The sequence below is a fragment of the Accipiter gentilis genome, chromosome 4, assembly GCF_929443795.1.
Source record: "Accipiter gentilis chromosome 4, bAccGen1.1, whole genome shotgun sequence".
In the NCBI taxonomy this organism is placed as follows: domain Eukaryota; kingdom Metazoa; phylum Chordata; class Aves; order Accipitriformes; family Accipitridae; genus Astur; species Astur gentilis.
In genome coordinates, this window is record NC_064883.1 from 28,807,798 (window position 1) to 28,825,781 (window position 17,984).

At 40.5% G+C, this 17,984-nt stretch overlaps 1 protein-coding gene across 3 annotated transcripts in view; it reads right to left on the reverse strand.

Annotated features, from left to right (window-relative positions):
• PRTFDC1 (phosphoribosyl transferase domain containing 1) overlaps positions 1 to 9,809 on the reverse strand; it is a 49,932-nt gene extending 40,123 nt beyond the window's left edge. The window contains exons 1-3 of one of the 3 annotated variants that reach the window (XM_049799207.1): positions 9,515 to 9,809; positions 5,362 to 5,468; positions 1,070 to 1,253 (exon numbers count right to left, since the gene is read on the reverse strand). In XM_049799207.1, the coding sequence (XP_049655164.1) occupies positions 1,070 to 1,253; positions 5,362 to 5,468; positions 9,515 to 9,622 (399 nt within the window). In that variant the 5' untranslated portion in view covers positions 9,623 to 9,809. The remainder of the gene's footprint in view (positions 1 to 1,069; positions 1,254 to 5,361; positions 5,469 to 9,514) is intronic. The other 2 variants (XM_049799205.1, XM_049799206.1) reach the window with 2 other exon arrangements.
• Positions 9,810 to 17,984: the final 8,175 nt, after the last annotated feature.

Below are 17,984 nucleotides of genomic sequence, written 5' to 3' on the forward strand. Positions count from 1 at the left end.
TATTAGTATTGCACATGTCCTTCATAGGCTTGATGAATTCTTGAAAGAGAAGTCCCAGGACCAAATTCTAACCAAATGGCTACAAAAGGCTCTCATCCACTTCTCTTCAATGGTGGAAAAAAATTCAGACCGGATTTGTGAAAGTTAGGAAAAGTTTATGGTCAGTGGGGTCAGAGCGAAATGCCAACCAACCAACCTCTGTCTGTGGAAAGGAACTAGTTATTGTGGGAACTATTGGACTCAGCTAGTTGCATTTGTGCTCAGAGAGAAACTGTATTATCCCTCCATTTATATAGTGTACTTCGTCAGACACTTCTAGGACAACTTACTTCTAGAAATGCTCCCTCACTATGGAGTGTGCACTACAAGGTGGAATATAAATGCATAGCTTATGTAAATAGAAACTGTCACATTCTAAAAAAAGGCTGGTCATCTCACTATCATTGCCTCACTGAAACAAATGAATCATTATTGCATAATTTCCTCTGAAGATAACAGGAAGTCTTGATCCTTAATTCAACACTGGATTTGGTTCAATGGCTTGTTTCATTTTCTTATAAAACACTATCAACATCTAGTGGTGTATTTAGCTACTATGTAAACTGTGTGTGATGAAGATGAAAGCATTTTATTTACTTAGCATTAAACATTTAGAATAAGACATAGATTTATCATGTTGCAGTTATGCCAGACTATGTGGAGATGGGGGTGGAAAATGAAGTAACATGGAATAAACTTGACAGAACTGTTGAGGATTTTGAGAACAAACAACATGCCGACATTTTACATGATGGAAACTTGAATAATTTTCTGTCCAAAAGTGAAAATAGACTAAATAAAAAACTACAGCTTGAGGATGCTTCATATCCTCATTCATACTATACATGAAGTATGAAGGGACATGAGCAACTATTTTGAAAGAAAACCTCACAGGTTTTTCAAACAAAAATATTTTTCACACTGTGTTTCTTATAATTTGGAGGAAAAAAAATAAATTTCCCATTTACAAAACTCCACTATTTGTTATGAACATACAACCAGAATCTACATAAATAAGTTGTTGACTTACGTGGTAACTTTTCAGTCTAACAAAATCGACTTTCATGGAGATGAACCTTTCTGAATTTCTGCTGAGATTTTTGATGTGCTCCACAAGGTCAGCACAGAATTTGTAGCCACCTTTGAGGACACAGAGAACCACAATATCATTGTCTCCAATGTCTTGCATAATATCTTTGGCCAATCGCTCTGTCCTGGGGCAAAAAAAATTAAGGATAAAATAACATTAGATGCAGATTCTCTAAGTTCATGGTATGCTTTCCATGGGGTTACAAAGAAACACTATGGTGAGTATATAGCTTGATTGACAGTCTGTTTAAGTGTCTTGACTTGACTGGGTTTGGATCAAGTTCACAGTAGGCCAATATAGAGTGACAGATACAAGATGCAAAGCACGTGAATCAAACTTGTTAACTTTAAATGCATAAATTCCCCAGTTATAGAAAAAGAGGTAACACATCTCAGCATATGTTGAATTCATAAGCATTTCAGAGACTTTGGAGTCAAGAATGCAACTTAGCCTTCAGTTTTACCTCACAGGAAACATCAATATAAAATATTCCTGTAAAATCCCCTAACTTTTTAAGATAGTACTACACAAGAACAATAAATTAAGTGAAATATAGGGAAGACAATTATTAGAAATATTTCACACTGATAGGCTTTGGAAGATGCTACCCCTACAATTTTAATAAAAATATACACAAATACTATAAAGAAATATAGCATTAATCAAAATTTTATAAACAGTGTACATAATCACTATTTCATACAGCAAAAAAAGAAGAGTGCAAAGAGCTGAAGTGACTTGTTCAAGGTCACACCATGAGAATAATCAAGGTTATGCTGTAGTTAACCTGGAATTGCAGGGTTCCTTTTCTCTTCTCTCTGACAATTCTGCATTGCAAACACAACGTGGCAGATGATTGAAACCAAAAGATACACATTTCTGCCATATGATAGTACACAAACTTTCAAGATAAAAATAATAAACATGAATGCTTTTTTTCAGTAGCTTTTCTTTCTAAAGAACAAGGTAGATGGCATTTCTAGACCTAAAACAGGGTACCAGGTCATTTCTAGATGTAAATAGGTATCAACAGAAAACTGAACAATATCGTTTCATGTTTTGAGGAAAAACAGCTCAGTGCATTATTTTCTGTAAACACTTTCACAGGCAAGTTCTTTGCTAGCTCTCTGAATTATATCAGTAGTTTCAATGACAGTGGACTTCTTGACAGGATGCAATTTATTAAATAATCCTATAATTTATCCCATGTCTTTCATGATTACATTTTTTTTGTATTTTTTTTTCTCTACCCACTGTGGGAGGAATGGGAATGCATTTGCCACTAAATAAATACACTCAACTTTAGCGAAATCTACATATGTGCATGTACCAAAGAATAAGCTCTAAATTGAAGATAATATACTAGTTATGAGCAAAAGCTGTCACTTCATTTTCGCATCTTTGTATTTGCAATGCTCAAGTAAATTCCATATAGCAACAATTAGTATTTTTTAGATTCGAAAAAATAGAAGATATCATTAGATCATCTTGTTTGACCTCAAATACACAAATCCTTTTCCTGATATAAGAATGAAGATTAGTAAAAGACTTTCAATTACTTCACTGAAGATTAGTAAAACAGTCTTTATCATCTTTTATCAAGTCTGAGCATAATGGTGAAAGCCTCTTATTAAGAGGAAACATTTCTCTGATGATTTTCATTTTTCTTATATTCTTCCTCAGATTGTTTGAGGATCTGAAATTTCCAAAAATTCCAAAGACCACTTTGTATTTTAAAAGAGCATGAACTCCAGCATAGACAAATGTACTAATTTCAATTTCTAAATAAAAACATACCAGTTTTTTAACCTATATTTAATTGCTACCAACTGACAAGATAATTTTTTTAAGTGCTGAGCCTTCTTCCTACATGAAAATTTTGCATGATCACAATATATTCAGTTCTGCGTCCTTTTCCATTAGAACAGAATCAGTCTTTTCCGCTGAAGTAAGAAAAAACTGTGGAGTTCATTCTGCTGGAGTATAAAAACAAAACTGTAGTTCAATGCTTACTTCAAACAAATTTATATTTAATTCTATGAGAACTGAATTTGTAACATATTTATTTAAAAAAGAGGAATTAAAAGTCAGTTGACTCTAACCAAAAGAGATGAAAAATTAAACACAATGGCAACTGAAAAGGCAAGGAAAGAAAGCTTGTATTTAAAAACAAATACAAAAGTCATAACTCTTCCTTATGATGGCTGTTTACAATCTTCTTTCAAGGACTTCCAACAATTCCAGTACTTGCAACTGGCTGTTTAAATGTGGTAGGTAGAGAGCTGCAGGCTGAAAATGTCCCATGAAATTCCCAATAAAAACACTGTTGAAAATCACCGCTTCCATTTTGTAACTTTTTCATAAGATTTCTAACAGCATGTCAAAATAATAACTGACCATGAACACTGAGCTGGGCTACCACACATACCAAAGCACCAACAAATGCCTACACTGAGAGCACACAGGAACTACTACAAGGTAAGGAATGAGTGATGATCAACTTTCCCACTGCCACCCTCCAAACCTAGCATCTGGACCCAAACAGTCCATGACACACTTTTTGGTTGTGCTGAATGGCAGAAGTCAATGGTGCAGCCAGGTTAATCGGCATTTGTACTGGGGAGTTGCCAAAGTTGTACATAATTGAACGTAGTTTCTTCTTCTTTGTATTGGGTTTGTGTGGCAAGGTTTTGGTAGTGGGGGGTGCTACAGAGGTGGCTTCTGTAAGAGGCTGTGAGGAGCTTTCCCTACGTCCAACAGAGCCAATGCCAGCTGGCTCCAAGATGGACCTGCCGCTGGCCAAAGCTGAGCCCATCAGCAATGGTGGTAGCACCTCTAGGGTAACACATTTAAGAAGGCAAAAATACCCTGCACAATAGAAACTGCAGCCAGGAGGAAGGAATGAGAACATGTGCGAGAAACAACCCTGCAGACACCAAGGTCAGTGAAGAAGGAGGGGGAGGACATGCTCCAGGCACCAGAGCAGAGATTCCCCTGCAGCCTGTGGGGAAGACCCTGGTGAGGCAGGCTGTCCCCCTGCAGCCCAGGAAGGTCCACAGTGGAGCAGATATCCACCTGCAGCCCGGGGAGGACCCCACGCTGGAGCAGGTGGGTGCCCAAAGGAGGCTGTAACCCCATGGGAAGCCTGCGCTAGAGCAGGCTCCAGGCAGGACCTGCGGACCCGTGGAGAGAGGAGTCCATGCTGGAGCAGGTTTTCTGGCAGGACTTGTGACCCCGCAGGGGACCCACACTGGAGCAGTCTGTGCCTGAGGCACTGCACCCTGTGGAAGGGACCCATGCTGGAGCAGTCTGTGAAGAACTGCATCCCATGGGAAGGACCCACATTGGAGAAGTTCGTGGAGGACTGTCTCCCATGGGAGGGACCCCATGCTGGAGCAGGGGAAGAGTGTGAGGAGTTCTCCCCCTGCGGAGGAAGGAGCAGCAGAGACAATGTGTGATGAACTGACCGTAACCCCCATTCCTGCGCTGCTGGGAGGGGGTAGGTAGAGAATTCAGGAGTGAAGCTGTGCCCAGGAAGAAGTGAGGTGTGGGGGGCAGGTGTTTCAAGATTTGGTTTTATTTCTCATTACCCTACTCTGATTTGACTGATAATAAATTAAATTAATTTTGCCCAAGTCAGGTCTGTTTTGCCAGTGATGGTAATTGGTGAATGATCTCTCCCTGTCCTTATCTCAACTCATGAGCCTTTCATTATATTTTCTCTCCCCTGTCCATTTGAGGAGGGGGAGTGATAGAGCAGTTTTGGTGGGTACCTGGCTCCGAGCCAGGGTCAACCCACCACACCCTTTTTATATTAAAAACACAGGATGGTTAGAGTGCAAGTGGGACATTCAAGTATAACTATATACAAAGTTTTGTACTTGCCCTTTCACCTGCAGTTCAGCTCTGTTGTAATTTACATTCCAATGCCAATTTCACTATGCGATCACACTCTCCTTTTTGTGGGACCTCTGTTTAATTCAATGCCCAAATCAGAAATTACGTGAAAGAAATTAGACAGTGAGTTGCAAAGGCAACTACAAGTCTAGCATTTCCTAAGCTTCAAGCATTTATTTACTTTCCAAATTAAATAAATAAAAGTATTTTTATAATTGCTAATATAATATTTTAGGACAAATGTTATACACACTCCCTGTGGATGACAGGCTTTATAAAAAAGACTAATACTACTGACCAAAGAATTTATTTAGTAACATTCAAACTACACATACCTGTCAACAATAATGCCGTGCGGTATGAGCACATATTCCAGATCTCCGTAGTAGTGCTGAGGATAAGTGAACAAATCCAGACTGTATCCGGGCCAATTGTCTGAAATCTGCATATCAAATAGTACTGTTGTTAAGAATACTTCATGGTGTTTGACAATATGTAACTGATATAAAATCAGTGTTCTAGTACACTCTATTGGATGAATCAATCATATGACATACTCTCTTCCAGTTATAATTTACTATTTCACTTTTCCTATTAATTATTTTGCTTCTCAGTATATTTCAGAAATCAAATGCTACGTTTTTTTCCTCAGAGAACATGGGAAATTTCACCTCAAATTACAAACAACTAGATAGAAAGAGGAAATATTTAATAGTAAATTAGTGGCAAGTGTAAGTTTCTTACTACTTTCAAACTCGAAATGCAAATGTAAGATTACCAGTAAGAAGGGATTCTCCAATGGGAGATTCAGACAGTGGGATTAAAAGTCTTAAGGTATTTTAAAGTTGCACATAAATAAATATTCTACAGATGAAACAGCACACAGGGAGAATAAATTATGTGGTTCATGGATGGTATCTGTACAAATCAGTGGAAGACTGTACTTCTTGCGAAAGGCGAGGTTCTTAATTTAGATAAGTCATCAAAGATAAGTGATTACAAAATGTTTGCATCTCACCTCACTATCAGCTAGTCTGTAAATTCAGACATTTACAGAAAAAATATTTTACAGATTTAATATATGTTAGTTTCATAAGTATCAGGATACGACACTTAGGAGATCTCACAGCATACTATGGCAGTAGAGATTAAGTAGGGCAAAAATTAGCCAACAGGCAAAGCCTTCAGAAAGCTATGAAGATGCAAAGTCATCAGCGTAAGAACTAAAGAAACTCCAAGCCAACAATTTTCACAATTCCTTATGAAAGACAAGACCCACAGGTTCACAAGGTATCTTGGAATCATTACGAAGCTTTGCTTCAGTACTGGTTCAGGATAAAAAGTGAAACCTAACAGGCTTTCTTTAGAACCATGTTCCTCAAGTCTCATACTGTCTTTCTTCTTTCTACAGCTTGGCCACATGAACCTTGAGTAGAAGGATAAATGGTGAGAAACCTGCCTTTGTCAAGTGCACGTCTTAATGGCATTTCTGCTAAATCTAGCTGTTAGAGGACCATCACTGAAACTAACCACTGCTTATGATTTCATGTAGTAGAGCAATAAACCATGTCTTAAAAATATCTAGGCTAACACAACATATTTGATGTTGAACTGCTCCTCCGCATCTGGTCTTCTTGAACTTAGGTGTAGCCCTGCCTCATGCTGTACTGAAACAATGTTCTGCCTCATGGATTTTCGTTTGGTTGGGAGTTTTTTGCATATTCATTGACAGCTACATACACCTCAACTGTCATGTTTTCTTAACTCTGCCCAACAGTTTCTGTATAAAAAAAAAGTTATTTGTTGATAATTACTACCAAACATTTACCCATAAAGAGCACGACTCGGAGATCACTGGAACCAATGAAAGCTTTTCCCCTGACTTACACAAGCCTTGAAACTACACATAAGTTAGTTATGTTTCTCATTTCTATAGAAACAGGAGATTATAAATATCCTGCTTGGCAAAGTTTTTAATTAAAGGCAAATCTTGCTCCAGAAACACTGATGCAGAAGGCCTGGGAAGCCTATTTTGCCATCTTCATTTTCAGTACATAAGGGTAGCTGACACTTTTTAAACATTTTGTAGCAATGAACTGTCTGGAATGGTTTTGTTCAAAAGCGTTTTAACATAAAATGAAACCATTTCAGATAGTGCTTTAAATTGCGTAACTACTATAAACACCCACTAAGAACCCTTGTCAGTATTGCTTACTTATGTGTTCTCATCAAATTGCATGTTTTTAGTGTGATGCAGAAGATCACACTAAATGGATGGAAACTGCTTCAGAATTCATACAAACCAATAGCTTTTACTTAGGTTACAGTAAGTCCTTTATGAAACAGGATCAGGATGGAATTTTGATTCTCCTATCTATGCTTCTGGTTCTCTTGATTAGAACATAAACTGCATCACTTTGCAATATTATAGAAGTTCTCATTTATAAGTGCTTACTGGCATTTGACAAGTAAGACTAAATTCATACGTACTTTCTAATTAATTATTTTTCTAATATAATAAGCCTATTCCATATTTTTCTTTCTTTTAAACAGGCACTTCCCAGCAATAAGGCTTAGAAATTCTCATTTACCCTGAAGTTATTCACAGCAATACGCTATGGACATTTTCAAGTAACCATAAATTTTTATGAGCATTCAGCCTGTTGATTTAAAAAAAAAAAAAAAAAAAAAAGAAAGAAAAAGTGCAATTATCTTCAGTTTCACAGCTAAGCATCAAAAAATATCCTCCCCAAATTAAACTCAACTTCTATTTACTTCTGGCTGTAGCCCTTGAAAATAAGAAGGAAACATTTGTGATTGTTTAATAAAAAGACAGCATTCAACTGGATAAATAAATATATATACTAAATATATTGGTACACAAGTGTGTAAAAAAAGTCCTACAGTGAAAGAAAGAGCTATTTTACAGTTCAGGCTTGCCATGTTCAAGCAGCCCAGCAGAAATTCTTCAGTAGGTCTTTAAAAAGTTGATGTGAATACATACAACAAGGAATACAAATACATGGCAATACCGGAAAGCATTCCCTTGAGGCATAAGAGAAGCTGGAGACATTCAATTGCAACACCTTTGGAAGAAGATTGCTAGTTTTGTTGTCTGGCAAAGTGGGTACGTGTGAGGTTTGAGCACAGTACTTGCTTCAAAGCAACAATGATCTGGATTCTGCTTTGGCATAAAATAAGGGAGCAAGCACCAAGCAAAACCCAGCTTTTGTAAACTTAAATCAAACTGCACTGGCCTTACTTTTGGTTGGTTTTGGGGGGCGTTAGGGAGCGCATGTGTGCAGCAAGCAGAAGAAATGAAATCAAGCAGAACATGGTTATGAGCATTCATTTTCTCCTTTGCAATATCTTCGCTTTGGCGCTAAACATAGTCACCCACTTTAAAAAAGTCATTTATGACACAGGTGTCAGGAGAGGTCGTTGATGCGCGGTGGTTTCAGACAGAGCTGGAACACGCAGCGACGGGTTTCTCTGCAAGGGGGATGGAGGGAACGCTGGCGTGGACACGGTGCAGCCGCTGCCTACGCAGAGCGCTCAGCTCTGGGCCACGGTCTGGGTGGCTGCTCTGCAACGCGGTTAAAATCCCAGCGCCACAATGAAATAAGAGCGTACCTAACGTGGTGGCAGTGATGGTATTTGCTTCACAGGAAAATCTGGTTTGTCCCTCAGAATAAGGAGCATATTCGTTCATTTTTGCACAATTTATTCAGCCCCACAGGTACTCAAAACGCACTGCCGAAGTTCGGGCTTTTTCCCACTGCGGAAGACTAAGGGGCTGCCTAACAGCGTGCTTTTACGGCCCTCTCAGATCCTCAAAGGCCTCTAAGCGGTTCGGTGAGAGCCAGACACGCCGGGATCCCTGGGGATCCTGATCTCAACGCACAGCCGCAGCCGCCGCTCCGGCTAATTCAGGACCGTACTTTCACGGCGGGAGCCGACAGCCCGGTGAAGCCTGGCGAGCCGGCCGGCCCTGCCTGCCTCTAGCCCGGGGAGCCCAACAGGCACCTTCCCGCCGCAGCCCGCGGGCAGGGCCAGGCACCGACCGCCTCCGGCAGCCCCAGCAGGGCTGAGGCGTGAGGGGACGCAAGCGCGGGGACGGGAGCAGGGTGAGGGGACGCGGCCCAAGGGCCGGCCGGGCGCGCCCGGAGCGAGCGGGGACCCTCGCAGGGCGGCTCCGCGGGCGGGAAGGACGTGACGGGTCAGGCGGGGGCTGGCGGCGGCCTCGGGGCGGGCAGAGGGGCAAGGCAGGGAGCGCAGCGGTGCCGGGGACCGGCAGAGAAGGGCCGGGCAGGCGCGGGGGGGGGCGGTGGTCAAGCACCTAGCGCCGCGGGAGCGACAGCCGCGGGGGAGCCGCGCTGAAGGGCGGGCGGCGCGGGGTCTGCGGCAGCGATGGCGGCGGAGGGAGGGAAGGAACGGCGGAGAAGGGATCCGGGGGGGGGGGGGGGGGGGGGTTGGGGAATCGCGCACCGCGGGGGGCGCGCGGCCGGGGCGGGCCGGGCGACGCTCTGCATTTACCACAACGCCGCGGCCTCCACTGCTCCGCGCCGCCGCGCTGCTCCCGCCTCGCCCGGCCATCTTCCTGCGCGCCCGCCCGAGGGGCTGCGGCGCGGCGCGGCGGGGCGGGGACGGCCGGGGGAGCGGGGCTGGAGCCGTGCCGCGGGCCGGGCTGCGCCCGCAGCTGCGCCCGGCGGGCGGCGGCGGCGGCGGGAAGGTGCCGAGGAGCCTGGCGCCCGCCGGGCTGTGGGGTGCCGAGGGGGCCGGCCCGGGGGGCCTGGGGCTGCACCCCTCTGCTTGGGGCCGGTCCCCCCGCCTCCCTGGGGAGCAGAGCCTGCGGTGTGCCCGCCGGCGCCTCATCAGCTTTTCTTATGCCGTGACAAGACAGACTTAATTGCTAAAGGTCTCTCAAGAGGAGAGGCAATCCGGAGCGTAACGCGTCAGCTGAACTGTATGGAGAGGCACGGGTGGGATAGGTGTTCGGAAAGCACTGCGCGGGGCACGGCGGTGTCTGCCGGCGGGTTAGCCTTGCCCGCGAAGTGGGATACGAGATGGAAGCGGCTACAGGCGTAGGTACGGCTTGAAGAAGCCAGCACTAGTGACAGACTGGCAGGATGGTGGAGAGGTTTGAACAGAGCTAGGTAGGAGGCCAGGGCTGAATAAAAGAGTGGATAAGATTGAGCGGCTGGGGGTTAAACTGACATTTTAACAGGTTTTTGCTTATACTCTAGGGAGAATGAAGGATGCCAGAAAGCAAACTTGTAATAGTCCATTAATCTTGCTTTTCATCCTTGCTGACTTCTTGAACTGGCGCTCCTTCTTCCCCACCCTGGAGCAAGCCACGTCTTCCTAATGCCTTCAGCCCGCCGCCATGTCGCTCATGCTGTTTGTCCAGTAGAAGGAAAATAGATCAGGAACCGTGCAGCCTTCTGCCATCCCCCATCCGTTTCTGTTAAAATTATTATTATTTTGCTTTCACAGCCTCACAGATGAGAAGGAGCTTGTTTCTTCTCTTGCGTTGCTCTTATCATTGTCTACCATTACATTCCCATGTAAGAAGTTCAAATGTGGACTTGCTCTATTCTTTTTGTATCCCATCTTTTGGGAAAAATGCTAACAGCCTCTCAGTCCACTGTGGGTAAAATTGCAGCTTTTCACTTTCTTAAAAGTGAAAGTTGGTTATGGTTTCTGGTATTTATCTGTTAAATATACAACTGATAGAATTCTGCCTTTCTTATACTAGATATTATTAAAGGAAGAAAAAGTTGCTTTTAGGGGAGACCTGGGCGTAATGAAATATGCTTAGTGATACCTGTGGAGCTCTTACCAATCCAGAAGGAAGGCATTTCCATTTGGTATAATACTTTTCTAGAATGTAGTCATTGAGACTTGTAGGCCACAAGTCATAAGATGAATCCAAAGAACACTATGGGTATGTCTACACTCGGAGTTTGGTGTCCAGTGTAGGCTGGTTTTTAGGTGCATCCTGTTAGTGCACTTACATTAGAACTAGGATAGGACAATTAATAGCTTAGGACTCTGGTGTTAAGAAGGCTTCTACAAATGAATCACCAGTTAAAGTCTGGCTAAGTACTGGCTAAGTACTAAAGCAACTGAAAATTATCTTGTGATAAATGCTTTGTTTCTTATATGAAGTCAGATCTGTTTGCTTTTTGGTGGCTTAAGGAACTACTCTTTGTAGAACTATCACTACAATTGACAACATGTCTGAAAGAACAGAAGACCGGGTTCACAAAATGACAGAGGCCAACTCCAGAATATATCTGCCTCAGAAGTGATGCCTGTATATAAAGACTGAGCTATGCTGGAAAAAAATAGTTCCTGTTCACAGTGCTTTAAAATAAACTTAATAAAAAGTAGTGAATTTGATAAGCAGCATATACAGACTCGTACAAACCTACATAAAGTAAATAAAAATATTTTTGTAAAATATATAGGAAATTTTCATAATGGGAAAAATCCCTAAATATTTTTGCATTTCAATTGCATGTCAACATTTCATACAACTATTGAGAAAGTCTAATGTTTCATCTAAACTTCAGGATTAAATGCATCTGATATGTATCCACAATCACTTTTCAAGATTTGAAGATTCTCCTTGCTTGGAGGTGGGCAAGAACCCCTTCTAAAGCCACATTCGCCCTAAAGCTAATGCAATCTGCTTCAGTTACTGCCACATTACAGATAAAGCTGCTGTTGCATAAACATCGCAGAACTGGGCTCTGTAGTTCTGAAGTTGTTTGGATTACAGCTAGAAACTCAAATTAATTTTGCCACTGCTGGATGAGTACTGGTTTCTTCTACCTTTTGGACTAGTTGTTACTATTACAGAGTTTTCTGTCTTTTTTAACCACATTCTTTATCAAACCACTGCAATACAAGAGATTGTTCTAACTACACCACAGACAGAAGCTTAACAATTTGAACAAGATCAACATGAACAAGATACTAAAAAATAAATTCCCCTGGCATTGTGCTGAAAAACTTAAGCAGGAAATGTTTGTTCTTCCTGTCAAGGTTGGATGACTGCATTTTATCAAGTCTTCCTTTTGGTATTCTTCTCTTCCAGCAATTTTACGGGGCTCACTTAAGAAGTGTAATAAAGTGTCATGTCTTGCTGATAACAATAAATAAGAATATGGAAATGAAAAACTAGATAAATTTAGCTGGGGTACAGTTTGAAGGGTAGTGCTGCTATCAGCAGCCACTGGTCCAATCCACAAAGTCGCTCTTCTCCATGTAAGATTGTTTTATTGGCATAAAATGTAATAAATTTTTTAAATTTTGTTGCAAATAAGACAAATTTATGCTTCTGTAAACCCACAGAATTAAGAGAAACCAGAATTAATGAGGTTCTTTGTGCATGATGGAAATGAAGCTGCTAAGGATTTTGCTATGGCAGTACAAGTACTTACTGAATGTTTACATTATTTTTTTACAGTATGAACTGGTGTAGAATGAATGAATTTACAGTAGATTTTCAAAACATTTTTTAATTAGGGACAAAGTATGATTATTTAAAACATGGTATTAGGGCCTTAACTGTGAGAAAGACTGTAAGCATTCTGAAGAATGCTTCTATTATCTTTGTTTAGCTGTTTGTTTATAAACTAAAAATAGAAGGAAAAGAATAAACACTTTTAGATATACAACCATGGGAAATGATCAAAGGGGGGAAGAACAAAAAGAAAGTAGCGTAGATCATACTAACAAGTAGGTCTGAACACATAGCCAAAAGACATAAAGGAGCAGATGGAAGAAGTGACACACAGAGAAACAAAGCAGAGTTAAGACTTATATGCAAATTCCTTGTGAATGTATTTATATCTTGGGCCTGTACAGACCAAACTTTATAATTTCAGTTACACATCTTTTCCTTTCTTACCTTGTTACTAGTAAAAGCAGGGCATGCAGTATCCACCCTTTCACAACTGTAACGTAAAGAAATATTAAAAATAGAAGGTTGGGGCAGGGATATATCAAGAAAGCAGTCCAAGACAGACATCATGGAGTTACCTATTGGCCTTTGCAACTCCATTATGTATTCTCCTCCCAAGAAGTTAAACATTTGACAACTCACTTTAATATGTAAACACCAAAAATAGACAAGAAAAGCATGAAAATCCTGAATATTTCAAGAGGTATGGCTTACCTAGATAGAAGCTTGCCAATTAGGGGATGAAGCAAGAGCTCTTATTCTGGTTCTGCCTGTTGCTGCAGCTGTTATGTGAACAGCAGAACTGTAAACAGTCTTATCAAGCATAAACCTGCATTTCTTAGTGGTTACAGGGTAAGCGTAACCCCCCCCCCCCCCCCCCAGTTGTTGCAGAGAAAGAGGTTTTTGGGTAAAATGGTCATTGAAGAGAATATAAAACCCAGAAGTCTAGCATATACAGTACTTCAGGGTACATTGAAAGCAATTCTAAATTGCTTTCATATCCAGTTTTAATATATTCCAGAATTCTGAGTTCTTTTGCATTACCTAAGGCAGTTACCCAGTCCATAGGGTGACTGCTGAAGATGCTGAGTGCAGCAGAACATATTTGCCAGACAGTGTTACAGACATCTGGGAGAACATGAACCAGTATTTCAAACTGTTCCTCTACATTCAAGAGCCTTGGGAGACCGTAGGAAAAGCTGTCCAATTAGGCAGGGCTAGGTAGCATCCTACCATGTACAGTAGTATAGATGCCATACTTCCCCTTTGTGACTGCTGTACTACAGTAGGAGATGAGGTGGCACTGCAAGCTGGAATCTAGCTTCTGTCCACCTTCAATTTCAGCAGAATTAGCACGTTGAGGAACTGGAAAGTTCAACTTTAAAGCAATTGCAGCATCTAAGATCCACAAGGGAAGCTCAGAGCATTTAGCTATCACAATTAACCTGTACTGAGTCTATGACACTGACTTAGGCTTTGAAAATTAACTACAATAAAATATGAAGAAAATGGCTAAAAGCTGCCGTTCAAGATGTTAGTCTGTTTTTTTAATTTTTTATGACCTTTAAATCAGTGTTAGGCACTGCTTGACAGAATTCTGGGCTTTGACTTATTTGGCCTATGATAAACATCTTTAATACAAAACTACATTTTTGTTTGTTATTAATCTCACTGTGCCAGACTAGAGCAGCAAGAGCTTCACTTTGCAATTTCCTGGCTCCTGAAGATACTCTTCCTGCTTTTCAGGTTCGTGTTACTAATACAGAGTTCTTTATAGCTAAAAAAAATACAAACAAAAATTTCCTCTTGTCCTTTAATACTAGAATAAACTTTATTTCCCTCATAATATTATGCAAATATTTCCTCTAACCAGCTATTTAGAAGCATTGATGTTGGAATGGTAAAGCATTATTTTTAAGAAATGCTGCTTACATCATATCCTATGACAAATTCATCACGCACGGCCATGAAAACTAGTCAGGGAATTGTAAATATATAGTTGGTCACACCCAATATAATGAATTTAACTGTTAAGAGCTTGTTTTCTTTTTAAAGGAGGTTATTCAGTTGGCTTCATCCCTATTTATTTTTTTTTTAATAAACTACAGCAAATTTGGGAAAACCTGCAAAACAAAAGAATTCCAAGTGTTTTAAACAAGTAAACAAACAACAGTTTAAGGACTTTTTTTTTTTCTCTCTCCAAAATAGCTCAGTTGTCTTTGATGTAATTTTGTATACTTCACAGCTTGTGTAGAATAAACAGTGCAGTAACAAAAGTGTATTGAAAAGCAGAATCTGGTCCAGCAAGTTCTCCTATAGCATAGGCACACTAAATGTTCATGGCCAGCCAACCCCTGAGCTCTGTTGCTGCACAGAATGACCCACTCCCTAAGGGTGCTGGAATGCTGGATTTAGACCATTTGCTAATTTTATTGTTTGTGTAAAAGACAGACCATTCTTCCTGAGCAAACAGCGAAATGTGGTTGTTTCTTCATTGTGCAGTGCACGGGGCCACATGTTCAACACTACTGAATTTTTTTCCTCTGAAGAGAGAATTATTACATTGCTTCCTCAACTTTAATATGACCCTCGAAGCAATATGGGAACAGTTCGAGAGGTACTTGTCTATCTTTACAGCAGCTCTGGGAATTAGAGGATTGAGTCACCTGAAATTTCTATATGGGGCTCTCACCTAGCAAGAGTAATTTAAACATTATTTTCATTAATTTTGAGTGACCAGTTTGAGACAATAGCTTTCAAACTACTATATAGCACTGTCTAGGTTCAAAGCATAGCTTCTAACTTTAGGCACATATATCCTGTATTTAAAATATATGGGCTCAAATCACAGAATTCAGGAACCTCAAAAATGAGAAATGCAGTATTAATGGCTACCAGTGAAAAAGCCAGGTATAAGTCATTTACAATTGCATTTCAAAAACATTCTATGACAAAGATATGAATAAATCATATTGCTCTAGGGAATAAGTTAAGTGCTTTAAATTTCATTTCTCTTCCTTCAACTCCTACTTTCCAGTTGCTGAAACAAATGAGATGAGTGTTCTTGGAAAACAGATACTTTTAGTAAACAACTTGAATCTGTTCCCTTTATTGCATGGTCTTAATTCATCCCCCAGATGATCATATTTAATATTATTATAAGCAGTATAATATACGTGCTTATATCTACGTATAATAACGTAGAAGCTCTACTTACAGACAAAAATTTTACTGTGTCAGACACTAAGCAAAGAGAGAAAAAGATGATCCACACAACAGATAACTTACAATCTAAGCCTAAAACAAGAAATGACTGGCTACAGTGCCAGGGGAGTTCAAGGAAACTGCACAGGTCAGCGAGATAAGCCCTAATCTCACCTAACAGCAGCTCAGCTGTTGTTAAATTTTTGGTGGGCACCATTGCAAAGAACATTTGAGGAAGAATTTGAAGACAAAGTTATTCCAGTGTTTGCACATTTGTGTGAATTTCTCCATGCTGTGGAGTCGATGTGGAGGCAGGCATGGAATAACGAATTAACAACACAGGCTAGTACTGTAACTGAACAGGAGTTCATCCTCATAGCAGCATCAGGAGGACCAGCTGACATGAATGTAGTCTACTTTTTGTCTATACCTGCTTGTCTACAACCATTTGTTGGCGGTACAGTCTAGAAGAAAATATGAAGTGTGTTTTTTATAACTTGGTGAAATGGAAGTCACATTTACTTCAGCACCCTTTAAACAGTAAAGCAAAAAACACAAACAAGAAACTCGGCTCACCTTGGATTCCTACCATAATGCCACTGCTTAGCCTGGAGGATGAAAACCCTGAATTTACTCACATTTTATTTACATAACATTACATAATAAAAAGGAGCTGGAACAAGATCGAGACAGAATGAAAAAAAATACAATCTAGGCATTCAGCAGTCAAGTATACATCACTACCTTGGATGCCCACTCATGGGGAGACATGGCCAGTTCTCCTTAGCTTGGTCAAGCTCAATACACCTCTAGTTACTAGGGTGGATGGTCCCAATCAGCTGCAGGGCTCAGCAGCTGGCTTCCTTGACTATGGGAAATGTCAGGCAACCTTAATAATAGGTTTTGCCACCTGTCTCTCCTGTAATTATATTATTAATAAAGATCATAAAGCTGAAGATGAAAGCATTGACTAGGACTAGCATTTATCTAGGACTCCCATTAATCTGCATATATGTGAAATTTTCTTATCTGAAAGATGTCTGCCTTCATTAGGGCTGAAATTGTTAGATATGTTCTTTTCCCTGAAACATACCCCAGTGAAAGGACTAGATTTTAGCTTTGTGGCAGAGCGATCACAGCAGCAGTTTGTGATACCAGTTTTTCACAAAAATATACAAAGGGCCAGAACATACCCTCCTACAATAAAACCCACATGCAGAGACTAAGTAAAATTAAATCAGTGAGGAATTTATCCCATATTATTTCTCCCACAGAATTTTGCCCTTACTGTTTTGCGAGGGGAATGAGGTTACCCCTCTGCAAGGAAGATTTTGAGGAACTGTCCCAGACTTAGTCCCCAGGAATTCACGTATAGTCCAAGAAACCACCGTGTCTTGAGACCAGCCACATGGAGCCCATATGCTCCTGTCAGATCTGATGCTTGCTCGAGGCAGCTCTATCGGAGCCATAGGATCAGGAACTCCCTGTGTTTGTGATGATGCCATATCTGATCCCATCCTTCCTGGATATAAATAGTTCCATTCTGAAGAACAGCCAGTGAGATATTTATCATAATTTCATGTTGCTATTTTTAAAAAATAGATACACAGTTTTGTCATGCACAACTTCCAACAGGAAATATCTTCAGTTTGTGGCAACATAACTCTTACTGACCAACACAGCATTCATATCCCGTTTAGCATGTGTTTTGTGATGGTTATCCAATTTAATATGAACCATTTAAAAATACCAGTTTGATAATTATGAAGTACTAGAAGCATTTTGATGATTTTATTTCTCATTATTTCATTGATTGCCAGTAATTGACTAGTGAATTTAGAGAACGTTTCAACTGGTAATGCTACCTTTTAGCCTGTGGACAGACTTGTTTCTGTTAATATTTAATAACTTTTATGAAGGAACAATTCTATCAGAACAATTGTGTTTACTCACATTTTTGCTTTAGTTATACTGATGTTACGTATTAGTTGATTCATGAACATTACACCTTCAATTATTGGCATTTCCTGAACATATAATTACAGAGTTACATCCTTCAGATTCTGTACATTTTGTCAAACTTCCAGAGAGAGTTAAAGGGTAAGAATGTTATCCTTCTGTGTGTATTTTCAATGGTTTTCATTATAATAGATATTTTCCATAATCAGAAGTGTTGGTAGGTTGCATGGAATACACATCAAAATAGATGGCAGGAGTTATAACCTCCCCACAGGGTGACAGAAGCTATTCACACGTATCAAGAGGGGAACATCCTGTGTG